General features: G+C 37.7%; 3 protein-coding genes across 3 annotated transcripts in view; all 3 read right to left on the bottom strand.

The window, feature by feature from the left end:
* The window catches only part of LOC111395099 (G-type lectin S-receptor-like serine/threonine-protein kinase SD1-1), a 100,058-nt gene extending 91,394 nt beyond the window's left edge, over positions 1-8,664 (bottom strand). Inside the window, exon 1 of the mRNA XM_023021112.1 lies at positions 8,178-8,664. Coding sequence (XP_022876880.1) covers positions 8,178-8,643 — 466 coding nt within the window. The 5' untranslated portion in view covers positions 8,644-8,664. The remainder of the gene's footprint in view (positions 1-8,177) is intronic.
* LOC111395712 (G-type lectin S-receptor-like serine/threonine-protein kinase At4g03230) lies at positions 5,587-6,202 on the bottom strand. The gene is made up of 2 exons (XM_023021845.1): positions 6,086-6,202; positions 5,587-5,965 (listed from the first exon to the last, which is right to left on the bottom strand). Exons 1-2 carry the CDS (start codon positions 6,113-6,115, stop codon positions 5,630-5,632), a joined length of 366 nt encoding a protein of 121 aa, XP_022877613.1. The 5' UTR covers positions 6,116-6,202; the 3' UTR covers positions 5,587-5,629.
* A 9-nt stretch (positions 8,665-8,673) lies between the features above and the next one.
* On the bottom strand, positions 8,674-11,010 carry LOC111395097 (G-type lectin S-receptor-like serine/threonine-protein kinase At4g27290). The gene is made up of 2 exons (XM_023021110.1): positions 10,384-11,010; positions 8,674-8,883 (listed from the first exon to the last, which is right to left on the bottom strand). Exons 1-2 carry the CDS (start codon positions 10,924-10,926, stop codon positions 8,674-8,676), a joined length of 753 nt encoding a protein of 250 aa, XP_022876878.1. The 5' UTR covers positions 10,927-11,010.
* Between the last annotated feature and the right edge of the window lie 2,063 nt (positions 11,011-13,073).

Raw genomic sequence — 13,073 nt, 5'->3', positions numbered from 1 at the left:
TTCCAATCAAGTTAGCAAAGACTTTGTTGATGAGCCTTTGGTATGTTGCCCCTGCATTCTTCAAACCAAAAGGCATGACCTTATAACAGTATATGGTGGAATCGGCCATGAATGAGGTCTTTTCTTGATCTTCCTCGGCCATGAGGATTTGATGATAACCAGAAAATGCATCCAAAAAGCTGTATAGCTTATGTCCAGACGTGCTATCCACCAAGTTGTCAATCCGCGATAGGGGATAACTATCCTTTGGACATGCTTTATTAAGATCTGTGAAGTCAATGCAGACTCTCCACTTACCATTGGCCTTCTTCACTAAAACAACATTGGCAAGCCAATCGGGATATTGGACCTCTCGAATGAATCGAGCACTGATGAGTTTGTTAATTTCTTCGCGGATGACCTCCCGACGTTCTGGGGCAAACTGTCTTTTCCTCTGTTTTACTGGCCTGGCCCCTGGGCTAATGTTAAGCATGTGGACTGCAATTTTAGGGTCTATCCCTAACATATCCTCAACCTTCCAGGCAAAATGTCAATGTTACGAGATAAGCAACCAACAAATTCTGTCCTCAGGGTGACGTCAAGATCCCGACCAATCGTCACCTTCTTATCATGCTCGAGCTCAATTTCCATCAATTCTTCAACAGGAGCAAGTCTGACTTGTTGTCCATCCTCGGGATCCATCCTCGAGATTTGCATGACGTCGTTATTTATTTCCCGAACGCTGGCAACATAGCATTGTCTGGCAGCTATCTGGTCTCCACGGACAACCCCAATGCCATTATTTGTTGGAAACTTCATGGCTAGATAGAAGGTGGACACAATGGCTTTAATCTTGTTCAGGAGTGGTCTTCCCAGAATTGTGTTATAGGCCATTGAGACACGTACCACTTGAAAAGATGTCATCTCCGTAACCTGTTTCTGGCCAGAACCCAAAGTTAGTGGAAGCTTAACGACACCCTCTGGAGTGATGACTCCTCCACCAAACCCCTGGAGAGGAGTTTTAACCGCTTTGAGCTGGTGAGATGAGATTCCCATTTTGGCAAAAGCTTCTTGTGAAAGTATATTGGCCGCACTCCCGTTGTCAACCAGGATTCTCTTCACTTCAAAATTGGCCACAATCGCTGAGATTACCAAGGCGTCATCATGTGGAAGTGATACACCTTCTAAGTCCCCGGTCCCAAAAGTAATATCCTCCAGCTTTCCATGAGGCATCCCAGACGTCGAGACATATCGTCGGGCATATTGTTTTCTTCCACTATTGGAGTCTCCTCCCGAGGCAATACCTCCAATGATGATATTGATGGTTCCATCAGTGGGTTGACCATCCCTTTTTGCCTCAAGGTCTTTTTCCCTGCCACGATCATTCCTCGGGCGTTTGTCGTTACCGACGTAGGAGCTCAGGAGTCCTCTTTTGATAAGGGCTTCAATCTCTCGTTGTAGGGCCTTACAGTTCTCTGTGGTATGCCCATGGTCCCGATGGAACTCACAGTATTTGCTCATGTCCCTGGATTCGGGTAGTGACCTCATTCTGATAGGGCATTTCAGTTCATTCATATCCTTGATCTCCATCAATATATTGGTCTTTGACGTATTTAAACGCGTGAACGGCGTCCTGTCTCTGTTTTTTTCGATGCTGTTCTTCACAGGGGTTCGGGTCATGCTGTCTTTTATGCTCGACCCTGTCATGGGATGGTCCAACCTTTCTCGGGTTCAGTGTTTCCTCCATATTTATGTACTTCTTGGCTCGGGTAAGAAGCTCGGTGACTGTCTTTGGTGGAGTTTTGGATAAAGACATCTTGAAAGCCTCGCACTTTATAGCATATGTGAGGGCAGAAACTGCTGCAGTTATGTGTAGGTCGGGAATCTGAAGTCTTTCCTTATTGAACCTGGTCATTAAGTCACGTAGGATCTCATTTTGCCCTTGTCTAAGTTGCATGAGGGAAGCCGCTGTCTTCTTGATGCATTTGCTGCTTGCGAAGAAAGCGGAGAACTTGTCCGCCAAATCTGAGAATGAGGCTATGGAGTTGGGCTCTAAGGTTGAGAACCAATCCCTAGCAGCATTCGTCAAAGTTTACGGGAAGGCCTTGCACATCACATGATCTGGTGCAACCTGTAGATTCATGACGTCCGTGTATATGTTCAGATGATTGATTGGATCGGTGGTCCCATCATATTCTTTGATCCTAGGATACTTAAATCTGTCTGGCAAGGGGAATGTTAATATCTCGGGAGTAAATGGAGTGTTGGGACTGAATCTTGTCGTCCCTTTGTTGCCCTGAAGTAGGCCCGCCGTAATTCCTTCTCGAATAATCCTAGCGAGTTCCCCGGACTCCATGGTCACTGATCTCGAGGCCGAGGTCACATGTGGTATACCCGAGGCCCCTGCTCCGCCATGGTCAGGGACATGAGCTCAAGCTCAAGCATCAGCCATAAAACCCCCCTGGGGTACTGGTGTGGGTGACGGATACGAATTTCTTTAACTTAGCAGCTGAGTCAGTGTGGCGACCTGTTGTCTGAGCTCTTCAAAGGCTCCAGCAGTGACGACTGCCGGCTGGGGCTCTGGCACTTCTAATGATTCCTCTTGAGGAACAGAGATATCCTCAGGAGGAGATTGGTTTGGAGCAGATGAGCTTGCTGGTGGAAGACCTGAACGTGTGTTTACCATGGCTTTTGGTAGCGTTTCCCACAGACGGCGCCAATGATGCTACCAAAAATCGTACCTGTAGATTTCTCGAGCTTGATGACTGATGAGGAGCACGAACGTGATCTTCCAGTACCTGAAACAAAGGCAACGAGGTGTGTTCTCATCGCCCCTCTGATGCTTAAGTCAGAAAAGGAAATATATGCGTGAGGCTATGTGCTGGAGAACAATGAAAAACGTACCTGAATAATGGTTCAAGGTTCTGTATTTATAGTAGTAAGTGACATTCTCCTAATTGGACTCAACTAGCTGGATGTCCTCATCTGTTGGAGTCCTGAATAGTTAAAGAGTTGGTTGAATTCCAGAATTATACGTGAGATAGGATTCTTGTGGGAGTTAAGATTCCTAATTGCGTAGGAATTCTAAAGGGTTAACAATCGTTAGTAGTGAGGGGAGGACGTGCCCGAGGACTATGCCCGAGGACAAATGTTTGCAATACGCGAAGCAGCATGAGATGTGGTCGGGCCTAATATCTCGAGGATGGTCATGCTCGAGAACACCGCAGATGGATTTATACCTTTATCAAAAAATAGTCGTCGGGATATGTGATGATCGGGGATATTGGAAAATGTCCCCATCAGTCGATGTTATTTTTCCCTCAAGTTCTGCGTTATGAAACTTGATTATAAAATTAGGCTCCATAGAGTGATGTTAGTCTTTAGAAGTTCATAAAAATAATATAACGAAACTCAATCGAACCAAGGATACTTGGACTGTTTCTGTTGATTTTTATGAACACTCCATTCTTATCTATATTTAATACGAGCTAAAATACAGATTTCATGAGTCTGGCATGATCAAACTTGTAAAATCTGGACCAGACCCATTGGTCTGACTTTTAAACAGGCAACCGACTTGCAAATTGGTCCAAGACTCCAAGATAAGCTACATGGCCAGACCCCATTGCTTGTGAACATGTCAACCTTGGTGCCTCGTCAGAATCGATGATTGGACCGAGTTTTGTAAGTATTCATAATACGCTAACGAACATTACCTAAATTTTTTTTTATTCAACATAGTTTTCAGTTTCTAAAATCTTCACACGCCATTTCTTATCTGGCTAAGATACATGTCTTAGAAACCTCTCATAGTCATAATTAATGTCAATGTCATTATTTTCTTTTCAACACTTACTTTCAATCTGTGGCATAAATAATCAATATTTTGTCAAACACGTTTACTCGACTTTTCTTACAGCCACATCAAGTGTGGGGTTTATTCCATGGGAAAAAAAGGTAATGAAGTTAACGTGTCTTTTCTTACAACTACGTAAAGTTTATGGGAAAAATGGTAATGAATTTTATGCTTGTAAATCAAGCAACTATCAAGTATTTTTTTTTTCCCCTTAAATATTTTCATTCCACACAGGAAAAGTTGATATAATTCGTCGTAATTTGTTTTAGTACATTACAGCAATGGCCCTAATGGAATCTGATGAAGTTGGAAGAACAGCAACCCATACATGAACTTAAGCCGAACTAAAACTTGCAGTAGATATGAAGTTGCGTGTGATGAGAAAAAATGGCTTGTTAGGGCTGTTTTGGCATAATTTTGAGTGGGATCCATTTGTTCATTTTGGAAGATCAAAGTTGATTCGTGTTCTCCTTTGAGGGAACATTGAAATCATATATTTACTTGCCAAAAATGATAACTAGATGAATAAGAAATTAAAGCTTAAAGTGATGAATTGGAAAAGGTTAAAGTATCAGAGGAAAAACTACAAGTTTACAAAAGTTATATGGCTACACTTTGAAAGTTTGTAATCATGTATAGCATAGAAATTCTCTCCACGTACGAGCACACAATATGCAAATCAAGAACCGGAATAGCACTTCGAATCTTGAACTTGTGTGCACATGAATGTCTGATTGAACAGACCAAAAATTGGCCTCCTTAGGAGGGTCCACGTTTTAATTCACTGCGGAAAGCAAAATTCCTCAAGGATACAATGGAACTTGTTAGGAGAGAAGAAGCCACCATTAGTGAGGCTCGTATTTCGGCATTAACAAAATTCGAATAAACTTGTTAAAGAAATGAAATTGAAGAATGCAAGAATAGGAGATTTCGGTCTTGATAAATCATTTTTAATTGAATCAAAGAACTTAGAACTCAGAAATTTCACTATAAACACGATATCACAAAAAAAGGGAGTAAATAGGGATTATCAAAGTACTTAAAGTACTTAATTTATTGTTATTCGTATCTTCTCTGTGCATGAAACTGACTTCGCTCTCTGCTTCTGGAAAGACGAGCTCTTTTCAAGTTTAATCAAGGCCTTATAGACGACTATGACTCTCTCGTCCTTGGGAAGTGACAAAGATAAAAGTGGATGCTGCAAATGGAAGGGTGTGGCATGTAGCAACATAACTGGTCACGAGAATATTACTCATTATCATCCCTCGAGAGAAAAGAAAAGCCCTGCATTGCTTGAGATGCAGCATTTGAATTACCTGGACTGGACTGGACCTAAGGGGAAATGATTTCGGAGGCAGTATTCAAATACCAAAATTCATTGGTTCCTTCGAGAAATTAAGACACATGAAATTTAAGTATGAACATCGGAAAGTAACCAACTTGCTGACTCTTGAAATTTTTGGATTCGCTTGTCCATATTGTCACCAACTGAGATTCAAGAACCTAGAATCGATTTCTCATCTTTCTCCGTTCTTTACTTGGCTGGTATTAACCTTAAAGAAACCAACTGGCTACAGCAAATAACAAAGCTCCCTTTTCCTCAAAGAATTGCTTTTTAAAGGAAAGATACATAACCTCAATTTTAATTAAAAAAGAACTAAAAAAATAAACTAGACCCATGTGTAGCACCATTATTGCTACATAGTACATAGCATTACTCTATTAACAACAGTGCTATTATATTAGCATGATTATGTGCATGTTCTGCAAAATTATCATTCTGTTGAACCTTCTCTATCTGGCTTCTATATCAGTCATACTCACTGCATTTGAATTTGGCTCTGGTTTACTAGTTTCTTCATTATTGTAATGCAGTTTACAAGATCCTTCAATATTGTAACTCCCTCCCATGAAAAATCCAGGTTCATTGGGATCAGGCAAATTTGCTCCCTCCTGATCACTTCCTAGGACAAAAAGCACATTGGACATAAATGGCCTGTCCTCTGTGTGTTTCTGAACGCATAATAAGCCCACGTGTATATATCTCTTCACTTGAGATTCAACATATGAATCTTTCAAACATTCATCCATTAGTTCCAAGGCCTTGTCTTCTTTCCAAAGGAGCCATGCCTATGAAAATTGATCAAATTAGACGAGTTTTGTAGCTCGCAAGAAAACTAGTAGAGATATATTTATAAAGTACCAAAAGCTACAAATAAAAGTAAAATTCAATTTGCTCGCGCTGCTTACATGTCCTAGAAGGCTATCACAGTGATCCATGTATCTGAAACTTTCTTTTTGCCACTCACTATCTCTAACAAGACAACACCCATGCTAAAGATATCTGATTTTACTGAGAATTTTCCATCAAAGGCATACTCAGGAGCCATATAGCCACTGTATAAAGTTATTGATCAAGGGTCATATGATGTTGTGCAAACAATTAATTTTTTGACTAATGTTAACGAGAAACTGAAACTTACTATGTCCCAATAACTCTTTTTGTTCTTTCTATATCGTGACCCCCTCCAACAATTCTTGCCAAGCCAAAGTCCGATATTTTTGGATTTAGATATTCGTCTAGCAAGATATTGCTTGTTTTGATATCCCTATGGATAATCTTTAATCTGGAGTCGTGATGAAGATAGAGAAATCCATGAGCAATCCCCATAATAATGTCAAAACGCTTGGGCCATGACAATATTGTCCTTTTATCTTGATCTGCACAGAATTGCACAGTTTTAATTGTTAAAACTACATGTTTGATCCCCTTGGATCCAGCATATTGATTTACAGAACATATTAATCAGATAAAGGGTTTCTTAGGTCACACCAAAAATATAATTATCCAAGCTTCTGTTCTCCAAGTACTCATAGATTAACATTCTTTCATCTCCTTAAGTGCAACATCCCAATAATCTGACGAGGTTTCTGTGTTGGAGTTTGGCAATCAAATTCACTTCATTTTTGAGTTCTTCAATACCTTGTCTGGATGTTTTGGACAGTCTTTTTACTGCTACTCCTTGTCCATCTGATAACCTACCCTTAATATGCAATAAAAGATACAAATGTTAATGTGATATATTCGTACAAAGAAAAAAGGCACCACATCTGTTTTCGCTAGAGAAATTACCCGGTAAACAGGACCAAAACCACCTTCACCTATCATGTTTTTGCTGGAGAAGTTATCCGTGGCAGTAGCTACAGTTGCCAAACCAAATGAAGGTAATTCTAGGCCTTCAGTTTTCCTTTCTTCTCCTAGAAAACAAATTATTGCCTTAGAGCTTTAATGCATGCTTACTGTGATTTATGTATTCTTAAGCACTTTGCTGAGCTCGTGATAAAACTTTTGTGAGAAAGAACAGAGGATAAGTATCATTACCTTTACTTGTTAGTCTTCTCTTTAGAAGTATGCCTCCGCAGATTAAAGCAGAGATAAGCACTCCGACAGCAGTCAAAATGAATATTATCTTTGTGGGCCATTTCTTTTTCTTACCTAAAACATTGTTAGATTCTGCAAAGAAAAAGAGCAGCTGATGTAACTATTCTCCACGTGAAACCTTTTTTAATGTAACTGGTTATCCAGAGTTTCTGGCTTTCTGATATAAACTACAAGAAATAGTATTAGTTAATTTTTTTCTCATGTGCCCCTTCTGAATCTTGATAATAAAATTTGGTTGCTTAATATGATATTGGCTTTTAGAAGTTAATAGAACTAACATGGCGAAGGATCTCAACTCTGCTCTATTTTGGACCCTCCTTACCCACAGGAAAAATCGAGTTTTCCAAATTTCAACCGGCAAAAAGCTCCAAGTTAAATATGGATACTTGACAGTGTTTCTATTGATGTATATGAACATTCTGTTCTTATCTCAATCAATATGAACTAAAATATTAGGTTAAATTTATGAATCTCATATGATCATATTTGTAGAACCTAGACTGGAATAGGTGGCCCAACCATGAGATGACTTGGTTTGCGCACTGGCCCACGCAGGTCCACTTGCCCTGATCTCATGTGAACCAGTCAACCTCAGTGCATTGGCCGGATCAATGATTAGGCTGAGCATCATTAGTATACATGATCCAGAATACAACATGACCTAAATTTTTTATACTACAGAGAAATTGGCTATTTTGTGTAACATGCGATTAGTATACATGAGTTTCACGTCCGTCCTATGACTGCCCGAAAAGGAACTGCAGTTGTCTTGAATAGGAATCCTAAAGTGATTAACAGAATCCCCCTAAAAATACTACTCCATTTTATGGTTTCGAAATTCTCTACATTCACGAGTAGATACATGTCTTTGAAACTAAGAGTGATTAGCAGAAGACTTACCTAGTTCTGAAGCTGGCAAACGAATGTAGATGTTCACCTTGCTATCTGCTTCAGGAGGCTCTCTAATATCAATCAAATCCCCAAACCACATCAAACAGCCACTGATTCCATCTATAAAAGGGGTAGCAAAAGCTGTACAGGAACAGCTTTTGGAACACTGAGCTTTGCATTCATTGAAACTCATACTAGTATTCAATTGAAACTGGAACCTATGAGGAAAGTTAGCTTCCACCCCAAGAAACCCGTCTCCATTCTGGCAATTTATTGGCGTAATTCTAACACATCCACCGGACCAATCTTGCACGTCCCAATCCTTCTGAAATCTTGGGGCGAATCCTTTCAGACACTCACATATTGGTACCTGACTAATTCTGCAGATACCATTAGGACCACACCGAGCATAATTGTCACAAGAATCGCGTGGAAAAGTGTGAACAAGATTCCACCCATTTTTGCTCTCATTCATAGTATAGCGATGGATAAAGCCTGATTTGTCTTAAGTTAATCTCGTGATTAATGAGCTGTTATCATAGAGTGAAATCCTGTCTTCATTGAATACCAAAACTGGTTTAAAAGGTGTAGTGAGAATGAAAGGGAGATTACTGGTGTAATGCCCACTCCATGGGCTGCGGCGGCTTCTTTTTATCTTCCCGTGGTAGACAACCATTTCAACTAGGCCACCATTATATTCAATCCTGTCGGAAAAATTGTTGGGAATCTACTTATACATGCACAGCGGAATTTAAAATAATTTTCGATTCCCACCAAGAATCGCCTTTGTGTTTAGATAGAAATTGTGATAAGATTGTACCTTTTCCAGATCTGCAATCTTTTTGCTTTTCTTTTCGTTCCATCAACCTTGATTCACCACTACAGCTGTCCAATTGTCCAGCCTCCAACGGTGATCCACACAGAGAATAAGATTGCAGCTTCTAGGGTTTTCTCTTGTGTTAGCAAGAATAATGAAAAATCATATGGACCTCAAACCCTAACTATGTATTTATATAAACCCAAAAGGACTCGGTCCGGTCCGATCCAATATTTAATTAATCCAATTAATTAAACCCGATCCGTGAATTAATTAATCCAATTAATTAATTCGGGAATATAAATAACAAATTCATTTAATTAATTTATCTAACGATTGTTAAATTAACCAATTGACAATTTGCAATCTTCCAATTCTCTTTTGCGTGCGACCCATTAGGTTCCCGACCACGATACCTAACGACGTGAAATATTATTTTGATCTAATTAAAATTGATAAATTAAAACACCATTTTAATTTATCGTCAATTCACACTCGCCGTCCCTGATTGACATCTAGCAATGTGTCAGAGCAATACATGTGACGGAAAATGTCACGTGGTATGACAAAACCAAATTCGTTCGTTTACCGTGAAACTATAATCCCTTCGTCAATATAATCCGATCAATTACGAGATATGGAATTGTGTCAATCTCGATCATCAATCATATCTTTCACTCCACTATTAAGTCAATATAAGTCGAAAACTCCTTTTCAACTTATGAGTACACATTGGCCAAGGATTTCATCATCGACTTAATTGAATGAAACGCAGATCATAATCTCATACTATCTAAGAGTGACGAATCCTTTATTGATCAATCACAACCTTCATACGATTCTTGACGTACCCGAACGATGTCGTATTAGCGGCCCTTTTCAGAGCAACATCCAACGCCGCCAAAGTATGACTGTCCTCATATAAGGTACCATGACGAACTCAAGTCAAAGGACCAATTCCACTACCGAACGTTAGAGATTAACCACTGACACTCAGATAGTTATCCATGTGGAATCTCTCGATGGGTCTCCAATGTTTTGTTCTATAACAAAACATCCACGTGTTCATTTAAGTGTCACCACACTTTAACTTGTGAGATCAACTACTTACTTCACAAGTAAGAAATACTACACGCGATGGTCTATCCGTAATAACGATATCCGTATCTCGTTATTACTTACGACCACGGATGATTTAAGATTCAATCAGATATAATTTGTATCTCACAATCACAACTCCTTTTGATTAACAAATTACAAATATTTGAATCTACAGACTCTATTATTTATTTAATTGTCTATTAATTAAATAATAGATCTGCCATTTAATTGCATTAATTATATATAAAAGTATTTATGTCCAAAGTTGATTGGATTTAGGGCATAATACTTACAAAAATCTCCAATGGACGGATCATGAGAACTTCTCCAAGACGTCAAATATTCATCTTGACCTTGTCCAAGGTAGTCTACCAGTACCATTCCTGGTAACCTGGTATCACACGGGTAATCAAAACTCTGCCATATATAGTTTTGTTGAGAAGTTGAGTTCATAATTACAAGGTTTCCAGTGTTTAAGAGGCGTACAACTGGAATTGATGCAACACTTGATATATTTGACGACCAGATAATGGTTTTGCCTCTCTCAAGAAGTAAAGTTCCATTTCTGGCTATGGACAAGATCCCTTGCGAGTCTATAATGGGAATATTTCTATTTGCAACCCAAATAACAACATCCGGAGTAGTTTTGTACCATATTCCTAAGAACCTGCTATTGGAATTACCAGGGGAGAAGAATCCCAGCTCGAATATTTCTCCCTCAGAAACTAAAATCTGCCTGTCGCGAATGGTTTGGTTTGCAGAAAGTGTATCTTCTGCAACGGACAATTTGAGAAAAGTTAAAGAATAGATGAGAGCAACGGTAAATTGTGATTGCAACATTTTTTTGGATCAAGGAATCAGTAAGTTGCCATTCCGTGTGACTTTGGAAAACACAAAACCAATCTGAATCTTCTGTAAATTGGAGTTAAGTGCTAACAAGTGTAGTGACTTTTCTGTGGTCTTTGGGTCCTGGTTGGCACCTAGTTTAAGGTGTGAACGTTGAAAAATCTGCATACCATAGAATAAAATAATGGAGGTAAATTACAGACGCATTAGGTTGCCAAGATATTTCATTCCTTTTCCTTTTCCTTTTCTGTTTATGTTTAATTGTTCAATTTCCTTTTGTTGTAACAGTTAAAAAGGTGATGTCGTTTATTCAACAAAATTTGACAAGATTACTAAAAAAAAAGTGGTAATTGGGTCAAATAGCCTATATTATAATACACTTTGGAATTTTAGCCTTTGACCAGAATAATGTTTTTAAAATAAATATATTAAAAGGGGATTTATAAACTACCTAAAACACCCTTATTCAACATCACTAGAAAACTTAATTCCCCATTTTCTTTTCTCAAATCAATTGAATTCCAGAATCCTAAATCCATAATCTTTGTTCTCTCTTCACAATCCCCAACCCCCCTAATTTTTCTTCTTGTCTTCTTCATCTCTAGATCGTTCTACCATTGAAAATCGATTTCCTTAGTCTTCTTGAGTGAAATGAAGAATTTGGTATGAAGGTTTCATCAATTTTTCCAAGATCGAAACTCGCAAAAAAAAAAGTACCTATACGTGAATAACCACTTCTAAGAACCAATTTCACAGTGGGCTATTCTCAGGTATGAATGATTCCTCAATTTTTCATTTTTAATACGATTTTATGCCCCAAAAAAAAAATTAAAGAAATTTGTGCCAGGAAGAATTCTACCAATAGGGTGAGCTTTTTTAGACCTTTAAATTTATTCATTTTTTTGTATGTTGTGATTAACTTTTGGAACTCAATTTTCTCATCATATTTTTCATTATTGCTTCGAATTACACCAAAAATACTTAACAATTCAACTTTCTTCCTGTAACTGCAAATTTGAAAAAATGTTATTTCTCTACTTATTTTTCATGATGTAGATATATAAGCAAATTGATAAAAAAATATGTAGTAGAGTGTTCTGAGTATGAGATATTGAACATATACATGTGGGCTTATAAGTAAATAACGTAGGTGATTTTGAAAATTGCAACATATGATTCTTTTTTATTCTAATTAGTGTTGAGCTGATAAGTGGAAACAAAGATGGCAATTTAATAGAAAGTGCTATCAAAAATTAGATATTTAAGTCTTTGCTTGTTGAAAATATTTAAATGTCATGTTAGTTGCAATATTAGTGTAATGAAATAGATATTCTGTGATATCATTGAAGTCTTAGCAAATTGATACTATTTTGCAATTTGCATTAAATGGAATATGGTAGAGTAATAAAAGATCGTGATTTTTTTACTGTAACTAATATATGGTAATGTTTTGCATGTTTTTCCATCATTAAATGTTTAAATGGCATTAAATGTTTTGCATGTTTTGATGTAAATTGCATTTACTTGGTTGAGATTGTGATATTTGATATGTTAGTTGTTGAATTTTCCAGCATGGCACCATGAAGTTTATATAGTTCTAAAAATTGCATCCTGCCGTTTATGTAATTTTGAAAATGTCACCTATTTTTTTTCTATTTTTGAAAATGAATTGTACTACATATCATTTAACATTATTGTAAAATTTTTATATTTGTTCATTGATTAATTAACATGATCATTTTGTGTCTTTTATTGTAGAAATGGAGCACTCATTTTAGTATGTGATTTCTTTATTGTAGAAATGGAACATTCATTTGAGTTTGTGATTCCCGCTGAAGATAAAATTAAAGGTAGACCTTCAAAAATGCGCTCCCTTCATAGACTTACTATATTTAAGCAATATTAGATGATATTTGAGGGAGAAAAGCTTTTGACCGCACAATTGAATGATGAGCAGAGATAAGCAACGGACACGTCAGTAGGTAGCTTGCAGTTATCTCTTGTCGATCAATGAGATTATAGAATATACACTACCAACTTTATAGAACTTTTGTCAGCCGGATTAGACGTAAAACTTATATCCGATAATAAGATTGAATAATTGTTTTCTTTGTATATTTTTCAATTTTATGTGATCAGAT

The sequence above is a fragment of the Olea europaea genome, chromosome 6 (genome assembly GCF_002742605.1).
Source record: "Olea europaea var. sylvestris chromosome 6, O_europaea_v1, whole genome shotgun sequence".
Lineage (NCBI taxonomy): Eukaryota > Viridiplantae > Streptophyta > Magnoliopsida > Lamiales > Oleaceae > Olea > Olea europaea.
This window is presented reverse-complemented; position numbering and strand designations above follow the sequence as displayed.

Bases quoted from the DNA above. Each gene is read 5' to 3' on its own strand.
- LOC111395097 (XM_023021110.1), bottom strand. From the start codon at position 10,926: ATGTTGCAATCACAATTTACCGTTGCTCTCATCTATTCTTTAACTTTT. The intron at 8,884-10,383 runs TTTTGTAAGTAT...ATTCCCAACAAT, and splicing joins ATGATCCGTCCATTGGAGAT to TTTTCCGACAGGATTGAATA.
- LOC111395712 (XM_023021845.1), bottom strand. From the start codon at position 6,115: ATGGATCACTGTGATAGCCTTCTAGGACAT. The intron at 5,966-6,085 runs GTAAGCAGCGCG...CAATTTTCATAG, and splicing joins GTGATAGCCTTCTAGGACAT to GCATGGCTCCTTTGGAAAGA.